The 21,005-nt window shown below is 36.0% G+C and overlaps 1 protein-coding gene across 1 annotated transcript in view; it reads left to right on the top strand.

Annotated features, from left to right (window-relative positions):
• Positions 1 to 21,005, top strand: part of LAMA1 (laminin subunit alpha 1) — a 98,563-nt gene that overhangs the window by 68,958 nt on the left and 8,600 nt on the right. The window contains exons 35-56 of the mRNA XM_005427379.2: positions 737 to 848; positions 1,024 to 1,186; positions 3,512 to 3,722; positions 3,952 to 4,068; positions 4,163 to 4,326; positions 4,945 to 5,083; positions 6,272 to 6,365; positions 7,548 to 7,664; positions 9,090 to 9,272; positions 9,541 to 9,695; positions 11,493 to 11,636; positions 12,967 to 13,100; positions 13,281 to 13,431; positions 13,947 to 14,071; positions 15,293 to 15,443; positions 16,357 to 16,501; positions 17,119 to 17,260; positions 18,389 to 18,503; positions 18,690 to 18,860; positions 19,288 to 19,439; positions 19,931 to 20,116; positions 20,593 to 20,755. Of these exons, the coding sequence (XP_005427436.2) occupies positions 737 to 848; positions 1,024 to 1,186; positions 3,512 to 3,722; positions 3,952 to 4,068; positions 4,163 to 4,326; positions 4,945 to 5,083; positions 6,272 to 6,365; positions 7,548 to 7,664; positions 9,090 to 9,272; positions 9,541 to 9,695; positions 11,493 to 11,636; positions 12,967 to 13,100; positions 13,281 to 13,431; positions 13,947 to 14,071; positions 15,293 to 15,443; positions 16,357 to 16,501; positions 17,119 to 17,260; positions 18,389 to 18,503; positions 18,690 to 18,860; positions 19,288 to 19,439; positions 19,931 to 20,116; positions 20,593 to 20,755 (3,234 nt within the window). The remainder of the gene's footprint in view (positions 1 to 736; positions 849 to 1,023; positions 1,187 to 3,511; positions 3,723 to 3,951; positions 4,069 to 4,162; positions 4,327 to 4,944; positions 5,084 to 6,271; positions 6,366 to 7,547; positions 7,665 to 9,089; positions 9,273 to 9,540; positions 9,696 to 11,492; positions 11,637 to 12,966; positions 13,101 to 13,280; positions 13,432 to 13,946; positions 14,072 to 15,292; positions 15,444 to 16,356; positions 16,502 to 17,118; positions 17,261 to 18,388; positions 18,504 to 18,689; positions 18,861 to 19,287; positions 19,440 to 19,930; positions 20,117 to 20,592; positions 20,756 to 21,005) is intronic.

Below are 21,005 nucleotides of genomic sequence, written 5' to 3'. Positions count from 1 at the left end.
TTCTGTTAAAGTTAAAAGTTTTTTAGTACTGTGTTCATTTAATGTCCTAAAACTGGAGAGAGTGAATTATTTTCCTCATATGTGGAGCTAATTAAAAGTTACATCGTAGCTGGATGTTCACCAAAAAGTCCTTGATACCTGTAGTATTATGTTTAAAATGATCTCAGGAGAAATAAATCTATTAAAGTCTCAAAGGAAAGATAGATAACATCTGTATTCTTTATCCAGTCTTAACAGGAGAATAATTGTAGACAGGACATAGACCATAGTACTTCAGCCATTAGATCTCATTTGCTGAACAAATGTTCTTATAATTTTCTGGCCATGTATAGAGAATCTAACCAGATGTTTCCACTGGGTGTTGTTATTGTATTGCATTAATATTAATGTATCCAGAACCATGATTTTCTTAACAAACATTAGTTGTAGCTAAAAAAATTATATAATATTTACTTAGTTAAAGAAACAGCTTTGCTAATTATGAGCTTACTGATTATGGAAATAATGATAACTCTGATCTGAGAGTCTCGGAACTTTAAACACAATTAAGGCATCTGCAAGAATGGAAGCATTAGAGAATTGTAAAGCAGTTAGATCTACCTTACCAAAAAGCATTGTTTCCTTAAACTGAAATATTCTCAGTATAAAAAAAAAAAGCATAAAAACCATAGAAAGTGTCAGTAATTAATCAGTGTTTTAGGAGAACTGTCAAATATAATCTCTGATTTTATTCTAGACAACTAGGTTTTTGAAAAAAGCTCAACAGCTTGACACAATGACTCAGAAAACCAGGAATAAAAGTCAAGAACTGACTGGCTTTATTGACACAGTGCATACAACCATCAAAGGTATCCTGTTTTTAAGATATTTCCATTTCTTTATAAAATTTAGTAAGGATATGTCCTTTGCAACTCCTAAAATCCTATTTACATGGGGAATGCTACAGTTTGCACAGGGGATTCAAATATGTTCTTTTTTTTTTTTTCCTGATGGTATGACTAAATTGTTTACTCTCCTACTCAGTACTTGCTGAAGTTGCTTTGTCACTAAATGAAACACTGGGCCTGGATCTGCCACTGTCAAATGCTACATCTCAGAGCCTGCAGGATGATATTTCTGCCCTTTTGGATGCATTGCGCAAGAAGGATTTTGTTCAGCAGCACCATAATGCAACCACAGTCCTAAAGTAAGCCTGTTCTGCCAAAAACTTTATTTCACATATGTCTCTGCCATGCAACACTGCTTTTTTGAAGAGATATCTGGAGAAATATTTTGCCATAATAGGTGGCAGCGCGATAGTTAGCCCAGGTGGAGCTATGTGAACTTTGCTTTGAAGTTACATGATTTGGAGATACTTTGTCATCCCATGTGATACAAATCAATAATAAAGTCTTTTAGAAGTCTGTAAAATCAATAGTAAAGCCTGTTAACTTGGAGATGATACAAAACTCCCTTGCAATAAGTCAAAAGACTCACTGATTTCAGATTCTTTCAGATCTGACCCTAATACATGTCTCTGTGTTGGTTTTGGCTGAAAACTGTCTCAGTCAATTGCAAGCTCAGGACATGTCAGGCCTGCTGAAGGACATGACAATTGATTGTCACTGGAATATGTGACACAAAGACCTGCAAATAAAACCAAGGCATTTTTTTAAGCATTCTGAGCCATTGCTTAGGATTGTATTCTGATGTCTTGATTTGTCCCCAGTTGAAGGCTATTTTGAAATGGCTTTCATAGTTGCTATTAGTGCTTACTGCCAGACTTGGCAAGGTAAAAAAATTACTGTTCCAAAAGTCAGCAAATTTTTTGTTCCACTTTCAGGAATACTAACTAATGCTTTATCTCACCAAAACCTGTAGGAATGTTAACATTGGCTTCAGGGACCGGGATTTAGACCAGAGTAGAATATTTCTGAAAATTTGACTTTTTTTTTTTTTTTAAATGCTTTGGATTAAGCAGGGTAGAGTGTTTGTGTTGGTAGCATGTCTCATTTTGTTCAGCAGACTCTTCTGCTGAATATAGAACTGTATAGAAACCATACAGACATGAAAATGGACCAGAAATGTACCATTTATTCTTATTAGGAACTTCAAATGTGTCTTCAGATGTGTTGTTCCATAGTAACAGCATGTTCTGACTTTCAACATCAACAGCTTTTGAGCTGTTATAGAAGGTGTTTGCAAATTAACTTTTTCAATTATAGTCTCTGTTGAAATTTCTGAAAGCTCTCTGATAAGGGCCCCTTGACAGATTGAAGAAGAGAGCTAATAAGTTCTATAAGGTTGTTTCCTCTGCAGAATTTCTTAAGAAATGCAGCTGTAAGTTCAAAAATTATTTAAATAAGCAGCTTGCTAGTCTGTTTTTTAGAGAGTAGATGTTGCCACATGACTCACAGTGGACTGAGTTTGTGATAATGTACTTTAGGCAACATTTGTAACTGAGGTCTCCACACATTTGCCATGAAAGGCAAAGGCCCCAGACAATTTGGAATATAACCTTTTTACTCTGTGCTGAAACAGAAGCCATTATTGACTTGTAAAATACTTTAGATCTAGTAATTTTTTTAAGGCTGTGGCTTCTGATTGAGGGGACTGAATTTTTGACTTTAGGAAATACATGCAAATGCACATCTGCTATTCAGTAAGAAAGATGGAATGCATTTTGCTGTGAATAACTGTGAAATAAAGTAGGTTTCTTTCACTTTGGCTAAAGATCTATGTTATATGCACTCAGATTAACAAGGACAAACATTTATGTAAAAATACCATTTCAGGAGTTGCAATGTTCAGCATATGTGCTGAAATGAGGAGAAATGAAGGAATAGACTTCCAGGATAATTATAATTTCTGTTCCTTCAGTTCTGGAAAGTGTTCAAATGAAGATGCAAATATTCCCAAATAGAATGGCTGAAGCAATTAACAGCTGACAGATTTTGGAGAATTTAATATTTGCCTGATAATCTCTGTTGCCGATTAAAAATATAACAGCAGAGATTGTTCATATCAGTGTTCATTTTAATGAGACTCTTTATTTTTATTTGAGATTTAAACTTTTCTGGACTCTTGCATGTATGTCTTTCAGTTCTGGTTACTTGTTTCTTTCCAGTGCCAATCCCTGTAAATGATGTTTTGATCCTACATTCAAAATATGAATCACTGCAATTAGGATATAGAGTACTCCCAGAGGAAAGTTTCACAGAGATTTTGATGTGGGTGGGTATGTCCCAAATCAAGTCCAAACAAATGTGATTCATACTCACCCCTTTTCCCTCTAGTCCTTACCTGCAAAGTTTATGAACTGTATTACTGTCCCCTCCCCAGGCAATCATAATTTTGTGTGGTAAGATGAATAACTAAACCGCCATGTATGCTATTCTAGAAAAAAATGGCAGACTTTAGTAGGAAAATGCATATAAGTTAATTTCACATGACACCATTTTCTCCTTAAGAAATCTACGCCTAAGTTCCTTCTTTGCTGATTCTTCAAGCTCTGATTCCTCTCCTTTTTCAGATCTGCAGAAAAGTTGCTGACCCAGGTTCAGAAAGAGTATCTCAGACCCCAGCAGGAACTTGCTGAACTGATAACAAATGCCAGCCAGTTCTTATCAAAGCAGAACATCCGACTGCAGGATGCCCAGGACCTGGTGAAGGAGGCACTTGCTAACATCAATGAGACCCATCGCTTGTTTCCCCTCATCTCCAGCAACCTGGCAGAGTTAAATGTAAGACTGGACAGTCAGTGTTGCTGCTTAAGAAATACCAAATATGTGATTGTGTTTAAAAGCTGATATTTTACATTTTTAAACATATTTAAATGTTTTAATATATGTGATACCTTAAAAATTTAAAGGAAACCAGACCCATGTTTGAAAACCACAATATTATGTTATGTGAACTCATCAGTATAGCTGGCTTATCAGCCTGCTGTAAAACACTTGATTTATGCTATAGGACAAAAAGCTAAAAATAAAGGAAGGTGAAGAAGTCTCAACCATGCTCATTAAAGAAGGGGACGTCCTACTGAATGATGCTGCTGCTCTTGCCCATGATGTAGAGAACTCTACATTTGTAAGTCCTTAAGTTTTAACATCCTCTTAGAGATTCTCAAGTTTATTTTGCTAGTGAAACAAAAACAAAAAAAAGGGAAACAATTTTTTTGCAGAATGTGGAAGTCCACCAGGATGGGTTGGTCCTGTGGAGCACCAAACTACGACATCACGTGGATGAGCTGGTGATGCAGATGTCTGTGAGAGGAGTGCTTGACTTGGTATACAGAGCTGAAGAACATGCCACCCAGTTCCAAAGACTTGCAGATGCACTAGAGAGGTGATCAACTCAAGAATTACAAAATTATGGGGTTTACATTAGTGTCAGATTTAATAGGTAGAGGCCTAACTCACTAAACTCATTCCCTGCCCATGTTTTGAAAACAGAAAATTTTGCTTGGAGTAACATTAAGCAGTTCTTGACCTCACCACAGCTAGATAAATTCAATAAAGCAAAATTTAATATAGATTAGATTTCAGATGCTTATAATTTCCTCCTAGATCCTGTGTCTGTACTTAGTTTTTTAAATTTCAGACAGGGGCTTGTTTCTTTTCTGTTTAGGCAATATGATTTGTTTGTTCTAAGGGTCTTTATGAATTGAAAAAATTAACATAGGCAAAAGGGAACAAAATAGGAGAAGAAAATAGAGATAGAATGGAAAAAAGAAGCAGAACAGCAACTAACAAAATAGAGAAAAGCCCTGTAATTGAAAACCTTTTAACTTGGTCTTTCAGTTCAAAATAATGAATTGAAAGCCCCTTATGCAACATTGGGCAAGGTATGCTCATTTTTTTTCACAATGCATCATGTATTCTGGAAAGATGTGCATGTTGTAATTGAAGATATGGAACTCAGTGCTTGATTGAAAACAGGCTTGCTTGTTAATTGTCTCTTCAGTGACCTTTCCAGAGTAAGAAATTTGACTCTGAACACAACTGCTGCTATCTACACTCACTCCAGTGTTAGAAGTGTGATTGAAAGAACAGAAAGTTTGGCAGATGATGCATCTAGAGCTGTGAATGGCCCCTTGGATTTAGTAAGTATCAAAATTAGTACTTTAATTTATGTCTGCTCTTTTCTTATTTAGGAATATTTGTTCTAATTGTTTCTGCACTTGCTGGAAACTTGAATCTTCTTGATGGAGGCATGTCCTTGATGGCAGCCTGTCCTACCAGCTAGTATGTACTGTATCCTGAATCCCTACTCCAAGGCAGTAATGACACCACATCTCAAGTTCTGCTTACCTTGCTTTTCTCTCTGCCACAGTACCATTTTCCCTTTGTTTTGTTTCCTTTTTAATGTCTAATGCATATTTAGCTGGAGTGGACTTGATTCTATGAGGATTTATATCAGGCTTTTGACATGTATTCCTGTAGAACTTAAATTCCCAAACCTCTAGTGCTCCCTTCCACCTTTGGAATTATTCAATGATCTCCTTATTTGACCTATCCTTCTTCCATTTCTATCTGGGTATTCCCAACTACAGCTACTTTGCTTAGTAGAGGATGTTTCATAACAAATATATGTTTGTGTCTCATCTACCATCTCTCTGCCTTCAAAGATTATCAGATTGTTACTGAAACAGTAGGTTAGAAAGACCAGACCAGTTCCCAATCTGATCTTAACAGTTTCCTATAATTTTATTTCCTCCCTCACATCTCTTTGTCACTCATGTTATACCTGCACAAGCAGGTATGATAATGCATTTACATGACAGTGATCAAAATAATTGACATTGTTTTGTGAGCTTTATATGTTTTTATATAGCACTCTGTCTTATTAAAGCTGCCTACAGCATGAATCCTTCAAGGTGTTTTTCCAGGTTTTTTCAGTTGGAGAAAGGTAAAAGAATGCCTCTAAGACTGTGATTTTGAAATATCTCACTTCAAATTGCTCAGAGCTGGAAATTTTGAATTAGGTCTGGAATTAGAATTTACAAAAGACAACACTGAATCACTAGCAATATTGAAATTAAAATTTTGTAGGTTTTGTTTCATAGTCATATTTTTTATTATTAAACACAAAGACCCTCAATGTCACATTCTTGAATAACAGGATAACAACTTGTATTATTTCTAATGGATGCTTAATAAGGCAATGAATAGAATATCTCATAAATAACAAGAATGTTCAATAACTTTATGTAGGTGTCTACAAATACTTAAATGTTTTCAGTTGAATTTCTGTTTTTCATATGTGGCAACTTAATGTCTGTGTTTTTTAGCCAGAGGAGTCTTTCAGTCTTCAGGGAAAAGAAACTCTACTGCTTAGCTCCAAATTTCAGAATGAAGCTAAAAATCTGAAGAAAAAAAGTGATGGTCAGTTCTATAGAATTCATATTTCTGCCTCTATTTCTTTACTCCATTTTCTGTTTTGTGCTGCTTTTTTTCTGTAGTTTATTATTTTTTTAAATGAGCATAAGCCAAGGTAAATATATAAATATATTGCATTATCATGCAATTAAGATTAATGTTTTATTGCTTCTCATAGTATTTTCATTTTTTGGGTAAGAATAAAATTTTTGTCTGTAAACGTTTAAAAATTGGCCTTCACTATACCCCATTTACCTATAAGCAGTGCTTGCAATGGCTGTTTTTCCAAACGTTATGAATTAAATCATTAGAGATTGTGTACTAGACAAAGAGAAAGCATAATTCTTGAAAATTCCATTCGTTTTTATTTAACAAGTCATGGATGACACAGGTATATAAGATGACATGTTTAAATCCTAATCCTTTTTATTTGTTCCTGCTGGACAGCTGAAATACAAAAAAAAGCATAAGTTCTTTGCCTCCATAAACTCAAAAATACTTCTGGTTTTTCTGTTACTCCAAGGCAAGGCATTGAACCTTGACATGAGCAAGACGTTGAAGTCTACACCGTGAAAATTCAAAAGCATTTTGAACAAAGGTTTTGTGTAGGAGCAGAAGCAAATTTTAAACTAAGTTAAATGTTTGACAAAATTGGACAGAAAGGGAATGTTTCACAGAGATAAACTGTAACTGTAAAATAGTGTTGTCTTGCAATACTGGTGGTTTACAAATTTGTATAATTTTTATGTAATTCAGATGTACATAATTACCTTTTTTTGTTCCTTCTATTCTACACATTTTAATTTCTAATAAGAGAATTCTGCGAACAGATCACAAATATATAGAAAAAAAAAGCCACTTCTTTGGCTCCTGTTAGATAACATAAGACGTGAAGAACACTGTAAAAAATATTAGAGTTCACAATCATGGAATAATTTTAATTTATAGCTGTTTCCTCACTATGTTTGTAGCTATTCGGTCTCATGGAATTGACCAAAAAGGGTAGCTTTGAACAGAGCAGTGCTCACAGGAGCTTATCTATTTATACTGCATTCATTTTGCATTCCTGTTTATGAAATGCTCATTCTGTTGGGAAAAAAAAAAGCTCCATTGATGAAATAAATGAATACTTTGGTTTTGTGTGGGTTGTATGGTATTTGTTTATGTGTGTGTTATTTCTTTCAACAGGACTTCTATTTGGATTGAATGGGTTGAACAAAAAGGTAGAAAAGATTCAGGAAAGTACAAATAAAATTGGCAACCAACTTAATGATTCTCTGTTGACACTCAGAGCATTGCATAACAGTAAGTGAAATTTATATTGACATTCTTATTACAGAACTCTCTAGTACAGTTGTAATAAAACCCTGTTCATTATCTGATTGCAGAAACCTAGCAATAATCTATACTGGAGACTTCATTTAGCCTCCTAAATATTTTACATTCTTTTAAGTAAACCCATTAAACATAATTGGGTTATAATACAAGGTCTGTAGTCTGATTCATATTTCACATTGCTTTGAATCAGGAGGGGCTCTGATAGAAATATAATTGCACTGATATGTAAGGAGAGTGAAGTTATAGAATATTTAGTCCCACATGCAGAGAAATTTACATATGGAACTCTGAGATTTCACCTTCCTTTCTGGCTTGTTTTAAAACTGTTTATATTAATCTATGAATTTTATAGCCTACTTGTAAATGTTTTCTTGTGTAAATGCAGACTTCATTTAATTGATTAAAATCTATTTTCTGTGCTTTTCTAAAATGAAAGAATTCCTCTTTTTTTCAGTCATTATTTTGAATAAAGGCAAGACCTAAAATTCATGGAAACTAATTGAGAAAATAACTTCAAAGTTGTGAATAAGAGGGTCCAGAATATTTTGTCAATCTAAATAATGTGTTTTAAGTTAGAAAAACACTGATAAAGACCTCTTGCTTGGGTTGTTTGATTCTACTGTGAATCTGGATTAGAATGCTAAGTTCAAAGCCTTAAAATACTCATTTTGCAGTTCAGAGACCTAATTCATGCTAAAGGGTAATAGTAGTGATGATGTTACACTGGATATGAACTGCAGGGTGCTATCTATCATAAAGCTACACATTGAAAATTAAGTCATTAAAATCACAGGAGTGTTCTCCTTAACTCACGGTTTACCATTGTTTGATTTCAGCTTTGTTGTTACAGGTCTTGAAGTTGTCTTTTTTTTTTTTTTTCCCTGATCAGAGATTGTTGGTGTGGCATTGCTCTCTGTGTAGAGAGTGGTGAAGGAGGATCTTGGAGGTCTAACTCAGGCCTTTTTTGCCAGCTGCAGCCTCTTCCCACTCTTGTGGGCAGGGGATGTAAGGGGCAGGCTGAGACTGGGGGTGGTGTAGTCAGTATACAGGTGACTGTAGCCAAAACCAGAGGGTGTAATAGACCTTTTGCCTCACCAGCTTTGTAGAGGAGTCAAATCTTCAGTCTCAGATTAATGTTTCTGAGTGCCAACATTCATTAGGAAACTGAAACACTACCAGCCTGATCCATTCATACAGACTTCCTGATGAGATAGGCAGAATCAAGTTCCCCAAAGAAACAAAAATACAATTCTTACTATGTCAGGAATGTAACTGACAGCATTCCTATTATTTTGACTATGTTTGTAGCTACTGTTACAAAGCCAGGCATTTGTTAGTCACAAGAATGTATGAAAGTTTTGAATGTTTTTTAACCTTGGAACTGTGTTTCAGATACCAGGAAATACATGCTTGAAGTGAAAGAGCTGGCTGTGTCTGCAAACACCAGTGCTGTTGTGGATTTAAGTCACTTTGGGGACTTCAGTCAAAAGCTAATGAATACATCTTCTACATTGTCCCAAGTTAATGACACTTTGAGGAAAACAAGTGAACTCATAACTGATTCATCAAAAGCTGGTAAGTTTGCTCTGTGGCAATGTCACTGCTAGCAGAAGCAGTATTAATATTCAGTTTTAACAGGCATTAAATAAGAGTATGATGGACTGAGAGTTTATTCCTAATAAAGTAAAAATATGCTAACTTTTTAAAAAAGTCCTCTACAAGGGATGTATTTCCCTTACTGATGTTAAAAGTTGCTGAAACCAAAATGATCACAAGCTGGCTATCTTGGCTAAGTATTTTAGCAATTTCACCCTGCCTCAACATTTCTTTTATGTTTCCACAGCATTCACAGCTCAAAAACAAGTTAAAGAAGTTGAAGCACAAGCAAGTCTTTTATTGGATAGACTCAAACCTTTGAAAATGCTGGAGGAGAACCTGAACAGAAACCTGTCTGAAATTAAAGAACTTATCAGCCAGGCCCGCAAGCAAGCAGCATCTGTAAGTTCTGTCATCCCAGACTTAAATGAATTTTTACTTTTAGCAGAAAGCTTGTTTGAGATAAGGAGCCTAAAATTTACTTTCCAGGTACCTGATTGTTGTTGCTGAGTCTCAGTGAAGTCCAAAGAGCACTGACTGATGCTAAAATCACTGGCAACATTTTAAGGTTTTAGCATCAAGGTTCTTGTTGCATTTGTGAGTTTGTTAGAATAGCCAGCTAATAATTTATCTGCTATTTCCTCCTGTTTCCTCTAAAAATAATGAAACATAGTATGCCAGAGAACTGTCATGAGTGATTTTGATAAGAAAGAGACAAGTTGGAGGATGGGACTGCTATTCTCTTTAGTCTGAGATGTTAATTTTTGAGATTATTTAGAGATTGATGTGAGGTGTGCCCCATATGACATCAAGTACCATTACAAATCTTTTGTCAAGAGTGTCGATTCTATGAATAAATTTGCCATCTATAGCCTTTCATGTCCATATGTTCTTTGCAAGAAGCATTTGAGTATCCTGAGTACTTTAAGACAGTGTACTTGTTTTTAAATCTCGGCTTCTACCTTAAAGACAGCAAAAGTGAATCAACTGTACTATGGATCTCATTAGACTGTGAGAGAAATATGAAAATGACTTTGCAATGAGTAATTTTTGGTATGCCTTGGACATACTTGTGGATATATTATTGTAAGGTTAAAAAAAAGAAGAAGGCACTCAGTTCTTTCTGCAAATCTTCTTAATTATATGGTTATTGCTTCTCTGTCACAGTCTACTGAAGCTTAATGAATCTAGTGCAGAAAAAAGAGAATGGTATTTTATGAGGTGTCATAAGCCACAGAAGTTCCTGGCAAGGTGAAAAGAAGTGGTAGCAAAGTCCCTTTTTCCAGTTTGGGGGAATTTGTTCTGTTTGGGGGGGTGGTTTAAGGGTTTTGTTTTGTTTTGAGGGAGTTTGAGTTATTTGTTAGTTTGTATTTTTGTTTGATCTTTTTTGTTTGTTGGTTTGTTGGTAATTTTTTGCTACACAAGAGAAACTTTATGTATCTGTGTCCAGATGCATGCATGCATGCACGTGTGCTATATGCATTTAGTAGTTACAGGTATATTCCATGAAGTTAAAGGAATTAAGGCTTTTTTCTTGCTAAGATGGATTTTCTGTCATTATACTACCAAACTGCTGGAAGTTTGGTTGCATTTATCTTGGGTCAGTTTTTCATCAGTTTACTAAACAGTGGTCTTAGGGATATGACAATAGGAATATTATTTATTTAATCTTTAAAAAGTGGAACTTGCCATATATTCAGAATTGAATTTTTAATATTGTGTAAACTGTTACAAATTTGAAATAACCAGAATTGTTGCAGACAGTCTCCTTCTTAATTTGTTTTTTAAAAAAAATCTCTCCATATAGACTAGAAATGGTTTCCTTTATTTTAAATAATTTTTAATTTCTGTATCTTTATTTTCTGATATTATGACGTGGCTTTTTGCAGCTACATGATCTTCTGACCCAAGATTTACTGTTATTTTCTGAGGTATTTGAATAGTTTCTTTATTGATTCAAACCTCCCAACTTGAGTGAGTGTATTAAGACAGATTTCATACTTTTCTATTGTGAATCTCTTTATCAAGTGATACGTAGAAGATTGCAGGAATCTAACCCAGGTAGCAATACTTAGATTGCATGGAAGGATCTCAGCAAAAGGTTTGCGTTTGTTGTTCAGAAGCTAAGTACATACTCCACAAATGAGTGCTATGTTCACTGAAATTTGTTTAGATTCTGTTTTCTTCTTGTCCCCCCAGATTAAAGTTGCAGTATCAGCAGACAGAGATTGCATTCGTGCCTATCAACCCCAAATTTCATCTACAAATTACAACACCTTAACACTCAATGTGAAAACTGCTGAACCAGATAACCTCCTTTTCTACTTGGGTAGCAATGGAAAGGTAAGTTTCTGGGGTACATTTACTGAAGGTGATAGTAGTCAAAAGTTTTAAATTACTTTTAAATGTTTTAAATATGCTTTTTCTTTCTGGGTTCTCTGCTTGTTTTTTTACCTTTGTTGGGGTCAGGATTGAAGGTACTTGACACTATAGTTCACGTTCAAACTCAGGTGTTTATTGTTTCTTATGAGTGCTACAGCCTCACAACTGTGAATTTTGTAGTCTTTCATTAGTAAGGCAAAAAATGGCTTAACTATCTCTTGTTACAAGATCTTTTAAGGCTAAACTATCTAATTAGAAATTATACTTAGATTATTTTCCCTTTTGACCTAACAACTGATCCCTCCATGCCCTCAATGTGGACTTTTCTGTTCAATTACAAAACATCACCCAAATCCATGAAGAAGAAGGAGGAAGAAGGTAAAGAAGAGCAACTTGTCTCTGCCTTAAAACCTCCATCTTGTTTCATATTTATTTCTATATTCTAAAACCCCAAACTCTTAAGTTTTCTACTCTGTGATATTATACACTTCTAACTAACTACACACTCATAATCTTAGTGCTATTAATCAATTTTGGATTGATTAATAGCACTAAGCCTCATGTCAAATACAGTGTTCTCTTGCAAGTCTGTGCCTTTCAGCACACAGAAAGTTTCAAATTCTCAGCATTTAGGGTTCCAGCATTTCTTACTTGATTTCAAACTAAGTAACCAAGCGAGGCCCCTTGCAGACAGATGTGTTCACTAGGGGTGGAAATATTTTAATGCCTTAGATGATTCCAGAGATTTTCAAAGGTAGACAATAGAAGAACCAGGGCCTCTTGGCCCTGTGCTGAAACTCCCCCTTCCTTTTCCTATATTGGCATTAACCACATGGAGTGTAACACCCCCTGTGATACCTTCATGGACTGCATCAGATGATTTGCTTGGTAACACAGCTAAAATTCTTGAAGGTGTCCCTCATGAGCACGGTGCATCCACCCACTTGGAAGGGAGTGTGATGGCTTACTGTCGCATTGCGCTCTGCTTCATTCCCTCTGTAATCCCAAGAAATGCACAGCTGTTAATTCCTTGTGGCACACTATCATGGGATAGTACTTTTTCACAGACTAGTAAATGTATGTGTATATATGTAAAGAAGACATTCAGCTACTTGCATATGACCTAAGGGAGTTTTGTCTCATTAGAAGTGAGTGAAAAGCCTGATTTTGCTAAACGTCAACTCCTGTAATATGGGATGCAGGGACATGAATCTGGAAAGACTTTCTCCATGTTGCTGGTGAAAATACACATTTGATTCCATGAATTAGAATAGGCTCTGCTGTTTTTCAGACAGACTTCCTGGCAGTGGAGATGCGTCGTGGTAAGGTAGCTCTTCTTTGGGATTTGGGCTCTGGAACAACAAGAGTGGAATACCCTGATTTCCAAATCGACAACAACAAATGGCACAGAATACATGCCACCAGGTATTAAAAATTAGAATGTCATACATGTTGTACACAAAGCATCCACTGTTTGGATGATGTCCACTCCTCATTTTCAGTGATGAGATTTTTTTTGTCCTTAGAAGGAGAAGCCAATAGTATGTATGTGTTGATTAGACCTGGTGATTTCTAAGATTATTTATTAGTATTTGTATTTGGCAGGTTTGGAAAAACAGGTACACTCAGCATAGAGGAAATGAACTCCAATCAGAAGCCTTCACCTAAATCTGGAACCTCTCTGGGGACAGCCAGCATATTGGATGTTAACAAGTCAACCGTAATGTTCATTGGAGGACTTGGAGGGCAAATCAAGGTTAAATTCTGAGATCAGCATTCTGTTAATTGTTTTGAACATGTTTGAGAAATACTTTTGCATTAGAAGTAATTGCTTGATTTGGTTACTTCATCAAGAAATGCCAGGTACTCTGAGCATAAAGCAGAGGTGCTGTAAGGGTCTTCTTGTATCCTGAAGTTAATTTTCCCTGGAAATTTTTGCATAAAGTTTAACAAGGGCAGTCTGTGTGTGCATGTACCATGTATAGACATTATCCAATGGTTTTGTTTGCTTCTTCCATGGCAATTGTTATTCATGCCATGAGGGGTGTGTAAGTAGGTCAAGGACATAGTTATTTTACTTTCTTGGTGTACTAATCTATCATTATTTCAATTATAATTGTTAATACTTACACTAAAACATGTTGTTCTCCTATTATGATTGATATCTAACAAAGTTGAAGTTCAAGGAAAACAACTAAGCAAAAATTTTACTGCATGATTTTCAGAGTACTCAACATTAATTGTATTCATGGAATATTTATTTTCTTACAGAAATCACCTGCTGTTAAGGTGACCCATTTTAAAGGGTGCCTAGGAGAGGCATCCCTGAATGGCAAATCTATTGGTCTTTGGAACTACATAGAAAGAGAGGGCAAGTGCAATGGCTGTTTTGGAAGGTATTTTGTCTCACATTCTTTTGGTTATTTTCAACTTGTTTAGAGTAATTTACATTTGTAATATTATATTTTTGTGTTAACTAAGCATATGGAGCTCAGATAAATTGCAGTGTTTCGCTGATTATTAACTTACAGTTCTGAGCACATTAATCTCAATGTATCAGTGGTATCAAATAACTTCTTTGCATGGAATTTCAATTTTTGGATCACCAGTGAACCAAAATACTGTGGAATCTTTGCTTTTCAGTAGTTTTCTGTAAGACAGATTTATTCTTTCCTAGGGTAAGAAACAGTGTAAAGCAATCTTATAAAAAAATTGATAGCAAAACTGTAGCCACTAAGCTTGGTCCCTTTAGCAGACTACTATTTTTATGTCTAAGGAATAAAAAAGAAATATGCTTGTCCATATTCCCTTTGCAGAATACTTCATGCAGAAACAGCAGAGGGTGCTGCATGATTGTATGAGATATTTTTTACAAGTCTTGTACTGCAGGAAAAGGGGCTAATAGATCGTGTATTGTAAGTGCAATTATGCAAAGCACTTTGAGAAATGGATGACATGTTTTAATTTAGAGGGTGTATGCTGTAACAATTATTTTTCCCTTAGGAAATCACTGAGTTTGGCTTTCATTTTTATATATAAGGGAAGAATACCTATCTTGTGGGCATCCTTCCCCATGGCTAAATTGTGTGTTGTGAGGTTGGATAATGAAAGTGGCCGTTGGCTGGAATCCTTCAGTTATTCATTACTTTAAGATTGAAGTGTTTCCCCACACTTTATATAAATTACTGCCTGGAGGCTGCACTGACTGAGCAGCACCTGAAGGGAGCCAACCAGAAAGGTGGAGAGAGACTATTTACAGGGGCATGGAATGACAGGACAAGGGGTAATGGATTCCAAATAAAAGAGAGTAGGTTTAGATTAGATCTTAGGAGGAAACTCTTTACTATGAGGGTGGTGAGATGCTGGAAGAGGTTGCCCAGAGAAGTTGTGGATATCCCATTCCTGGAAGTGTTCAAGGCCAGGTTGGATGGGGCTCTGAGCAAACTGGTCTAGTGGAAGGTGTCTCTCACATGGCAGAGGGTGGAATGGCATGGGCTCTAAGGCCCCTCCCAACCCAAACTATTCTATGACCTAACTTTTCTTGTATTTTATATAAAAATTACTGGGAAAAAACAAATGTTCAGTTAACATTTTTTACTGGTTTTCTGCTTCTCTAGCCCACAGGATGAGGACACTTCATTCCATTTTGATGGTAGTGGGTACTCGGTTGTGGAGAAGGCACTTCGCTCAACAGTGACTCAGATATTAATATCTTTCAGTACCTTTTCACCAAATGGGCTTCTTCTCTATCTTGCTTCAAACGGCACTGTAAGAAAAGAATTCTTCACAATTTATTTAAATTTTAGAATAAAAATAAATTATTTTAGACTAAAATGAATGATTACTTAGCTAAAGGATAGAAAAAGAAACAGTAAGGACAACAAGCTGGTTTTTTCAGTCGGAGGAACCTTTTCAGAATGTAAAAATGTTTTCAGAAGGACAATGTAATAATGAAAAACCATATTGAATTAAATCCATAAGATGGGAATCCAGTAAACTGAAACAAATTAAATAAAACTCCTGCAAAAGCAATATAACCCAGACCTATCACCAGACCTTCATTGTCATGTCATGCAGTTTACTGCATACTTAGATGGTGGTTTTCTGTTCCTGAAGGAAGGAAAAGCTTTGTTTGGGTACAGATTCTTTCAGAGTCACTGCATTATTCATATGCTGTATGTACTCACTGCCTGAATACATTGCACAATAATATCTGATTTAAGCTTTACAGTTCAGAGGGGAAACCTTCAATGCAATTCAGAAAATCTTTTTTACTCTGTGAGGACGGTCTTTGCTTCTTGCAGGAAGAACATCATAGTGTTTGATCATTATGCTGTCAAATCAAATTACTTTCAACTTCATCCAAAAACAGGAAAATGTGACTTTGTTATTTAACCATTCTTCTGCTGAGTAATCAAACCTCACAATGCATTTAAGTGAGGGTAACAACAAAACAAAATACATCCTTGTGAGGTACTTGTAACTTAATTTTCCTAAATAAAGTGAAGATGAACATCTTGAGTCTAACAAATAGTCCAGGTACAAGAGTAACTAAATATTTTCCACTCAGTAGGCCAAACCTGCCAGGCACGCATTCTTTAGGAAGATTTTATTTCCAGGAATGTAATTTGTTTGTTTGTAATCTGTTTTTTGTTTTGGCGGGTTTTTTTCTTCCTCTCAGAGAGACTTCTTGTCCCTTGAGCTTGTTGATGGCAAAGTGAGGGTGACTGTTGATCTTGGTTCAGGACCCCTTGCTCTTACAACAGAAAATCGTTACAACAATGGAACATGGTATAAAATCTCATTCAATCGGAATAAGAAGCAAGGTAGGCTACAGGTTGACAAGACTGGGTGTTTGCACTTTTACAAACACAAATATCTGAGATAGCTGCAGGGAAGATCACTGCAACCAAATTTGATCACTTCCAATGCAGTGTCTTTAGCAGCCACAGCTAGGGTACTTTGCTTTTAGAAGGACTACAGTGTAAATCTTGTGTTTGGTTTAACATATCTCACAAAGAGCAGGTAGTGTAGAAACTGCTGCACAAAAACATACCAACAGTCTTTAAAGACTGAAAGATTTTTGTCCAAGTTTGTAGATGAGGGATCACATTTTCTGTCCTGCATTTTAATATTACTTAGTACAACTGTTTTGTGGGGGCCTGTGTTTTGGCAATAACACGTATGTGCTAATAGTTATAACATATTCTCATATGTATCTATTTTCCTGTAGACTTCTCCAGATTTGGTTTTGGCAGAGAGGAATGAATGAGATTAACAGAATAGCTGGAAGTACAATAAATTGCTCATTCTAAAAATAAGAAGATTGTGCATACATGTCCGAATCAATGAATACATTTTCCTTTACTATGGACAAGATTGCCAGAAGGGAAGAATGTATATTCATGTTCTTCTCCAGACCTTTACTCCCTTTTCTTTGCAGGAATTTTGGCAGTCATGGATGCATATAACCTTAATTATAAAGAAACCAAGCAAGGAGAATCTCCTGGGGTTGCCTCAGACCTGAGCCGCTCTGATAAGGACCCAATCTTCATTGGTGGGCTGCCAAGATCAAGGGCTCTGAGGTAAAGTGTGTCACTTTTGCACCTTTGCTAGGACTCTTGTAAGGTGAGGGGAAAACTTCTACACACTCTTATCTCCTCTGAAATTAGAGAAAAACAGTGAATTCTGAAGTTTAGTTTATGGCCATGTGTACCACATCTGTCCTTTGACTTCAATCTCTGATATGGTGCTTTCCACTGGTAGGTCTGATGCTGCAGTTCAGATCAGAAATAATTTTGTTTTCTTCCTCCAAGGGTGATTTCCACCACAGCAGCTGCCACAGCAGCCCCCCCTGCTCTTTGGGGCAAGCATCCAGCGCTGCTGTCTGCAGTGATGCTCCTTTGATCTCTACCTGTGCAAGCCTTGTGTTTTCCAGATGGCATTTATGGGCAAAACTGCGCTTAAGGATAAAAGTTGTGCTTCAGAATTCCTGTAATTCACTAACTTGGAACAGAGGAAAACCAACTGTGAACAGATCAACAGAAAACATTGCAAATACATATTTTATAGCATGTCTCTGCTTTATGGGAGTTTTTTGTATTACGTGTCTGTACTGAACTTGCAAAGTCACATTTCTTCCACTGGCTTCACTGTCAAAGGATAAATATGGCAAGAGAAAATCTAATTAAACTTTCCGCATGCTCTTTACAATAACGTAAATTTGAGTACATTATTGGTCTCTGCACAGTTATTACAGAGTGCAGACCTGTTAATCTTAGCTGGCATTCCAGCCTTTAAGGGATTATGGCAGGATAGCCTTAGATTTCTCAGCCTTAAACCAGGAACCAAATCAGGCATCCTCCAGACTTGAAAACTGAAAAACTGCATAGTAGACAGCTACAGTTACTCTTTTACACAATCCATTTTCTTTCAGCTGAAGATTCGCCTTAAAGTTTTGGGAAATTACCTGACCTGACAGCACAGCATTACACACTTCTATGTTTTAATTTGGGCACAACATTATCTTGATTCTTTTTAAGATTTGATTTAGTATCTAAGAGTAAAACTTAAACTCTTTGCACTTACACCAGACCGACTGCATCCTTTAAAACAGATCTCTCTTTCTTTTCTTATTGAAGAGAAATTAATATTTTCTCCCAGGAGATTCCAAGTACAACTCCTTTGAAAGAAAGCCTTGTTTTTTGTTTCAGGAAAGGTCTTAATAGTAGAATGTATGTGGGATGCATCAAGAATCTGGAAATATCTCGTTCCACCTTTGACTTGCTTAGAAATTCATATGGAGTAAGAAAAGGCTGTGTATTGGAGGTAGGAGACTTTAAAGTCTTGTGATCTGATCTTTGTTTTAATAGAATAGTGAATAGTGGTGTTTACAGTGAATTGTAACAGATTTATCTTTAAAAATTCTAAGAGAATCTAATCTATATTTGATTTTTTTTACCTGACACTATGTATGGATAAATTGAGTAATTACTTCTGTTCTTCATAAAATAGCCTATTCACAGTGTAAGCATCATGAAAAATGGATATATTGAGTTGGTACCTAAGTCCTTAAGCCCAGAGTCAGAGCTAATGGCAACTTTTGCTACAAAGAACAGCAGTGGCATCATCCTTGCTGGGATCAGCAGGGGACTGGAAAGGCGACAACGAAGACAAGCACACTTGGCAAGTACCAGAAACAAAGAAGTTTTGGGGATTATTTTTGCCATTTTTATTTTGTAAAATCAAGGCAGCTTGCTATATATATTGTGTATCTGAGTTGGAGCTTCTAGAATCCAAAGAGAAAATCTTACTATTTCCTGCTCTAAGAGAAGGAGTGTGTGGGTGGGGGTGTGAGTGTATAAAAAAAGTCCTGCATTTTACCTAGAGTAAGTTTGACCAGAGAAATGTCCAGCTTTTTTAGTGTTTGCTATTAGAAGGCTTTGCATTCTGAGAGGGACCAATACAATTCCTACTTGTCTATAAGTTTCATTGAAAAGTTTGCAACAAGTTTGGAGGTAAATTTTTCCTATGTTTGTTCTATTTAAACACTAACTGAGCGTCTTGAAAATTGAGCTAGAGTTAAAAATTAATCCTCTGATTAAATCTACAGCCCTTCTTTTCCATCATGCTGATTGATGGTCATCTTGCAGTGCATGTTAATGCTGGAGATAGAGCAAGTACTAGGAAAGTAGTTCTTCAGTCTGCTAATGGAACATACAGTGATGGACAAGAACACTCTGTCATCCTAATTCGGAATAAGAGGTACATGTGACTGCAAAGAGTGCTACCTGTTTAATTATTGCATGTTGTTGTCAGTTCACTGCACTCTCTGAGGAATTGCCTTTGCTAGCTTATTAGGTGGGATAATCAGGGCTGTGTTTTTCTGCTGTCAATGCAGATGTTCTGATTTACATGGTAATTGTATACAGCATACAGCCACTGATAGAGGTGTAGCTAAAAGCTCTCAAAATCTCTAGAACAGCTTGGGGCACTTGAGTACAAAGCATACTAAATAGTATTAGAGAAAAGATACACAGCTATCAAAATAATTTAGAAAGGTATTTGATAAAAATTCACATTTTAAAAATCATCAAAAGAAGGGCTTCCAGTTTTAAGATATTGAAATGATTATCAAAGTAATGGAACCTTTATTTATTAGAAGAGGATGTTTTTGAGGCTGATAGGAATGCTTTTCATCTGAAAATGACTTTCTAAGACCTTGTTGAATGTTTTCCCTACTTTATCTTTTTCAGGATCATAACTGTACAGGTGGATGAAAGTAAACCTGCAGAACTGAGGCTTTGTTCAGCAGCAGAAAGTAGCCCCATTAATATTTCCAACTTCTACGCTGGTGGCATTCCAGCAGGAGAGGGCATCTTAGGGCTAAAATTGGCTGGCTCCTTTCATGGCTGTATCAGCAACCTTATTTTTAACAAGGAGTAAGTCAGAAGGGTAACTGCCTAGTTTTGGAAAACCATGTAGAGTAATTGTTAAATGTAGTTTGTGATCTCTTCCATGACACTTCTGTTTGCCTGGTTTTTAATATAAGATATGCATGAAACTCATGATCTGGGTATTATAACAGCCAGAAAATGGGTATTACCAGCTATATTTCTAAATAGTATTAAAAATGTCTTTAATGTTTATGGAGATGCTGCACAAAGCACAGCTTTCTCTACTATAATTTCACCTGCAGTGACAGACAAAATGGTTTTCCAAAAATATTGTAGATTTATGTTGTTCTATGAACTGATTATTTGCCGCTTCTCAATCTGTTTATCTCAGATGCCACTTTCCTCCTTTTTTCCTGATACTGCTGAAAGACCTTATAAAATAATCCCCTTCTGCTTCGGAAATAAGCGGAAATGCACGTCTTAAAATGTTTCGGTTTTTTTAATTGTTTTTTTTAATATAGGCTTTTGTATTTTACCACTTCCATGAAGTATGAGCATGTGGATATGGACAGCTGCTTTCTGTCAGAGAAGCCTAAGACAGCTGTGCAGCCATCAGACATTGTGATTCATCCCGAACTTCAGGCTTTACCAGTTCCCCTGAGACCTCTCACAGACACAAAAAAAGTACGTATTGCAGCAAAGCTCTGTTGCCACCTCTTTTGTCCTTTCTTTGTGGAGAATTATCAAATTACAGACTGCATATATTTGCTGCCTCTGCAGTATGGAATGGTTCAATGGATGTTGATTTGAAATTGTTGTTTCCTATAGAAAAATGATACTAACCTTTTCAGCAGCCTGTTGGCCATTTGGAATGGAAAGGTAGTTAGGTTTATCCCTCTTCGGGCAGCAACAACAACAACAAAAGAAAAAAAAA

The sequence above is a fragment of the Geospiza fortis genome, unplaced genomic scaffold (assembly GCF_000277835.1).
Source record: "Geospiza fortis unplaced genomic scaffold, GeoFor_1.0 scaffold471, whole genome shotgun sequence".
NCBI lineage: Eukaryota > Metazoa > Chordata > Aves > Passeriformes > Thraupidae > Geospiza > Geospiza fortis.
The sequence above is the reverse complement of the archived record's forward strand: the minus strand, read 5'-3'. Positions and strand labels throughout refer to the sequence as shown.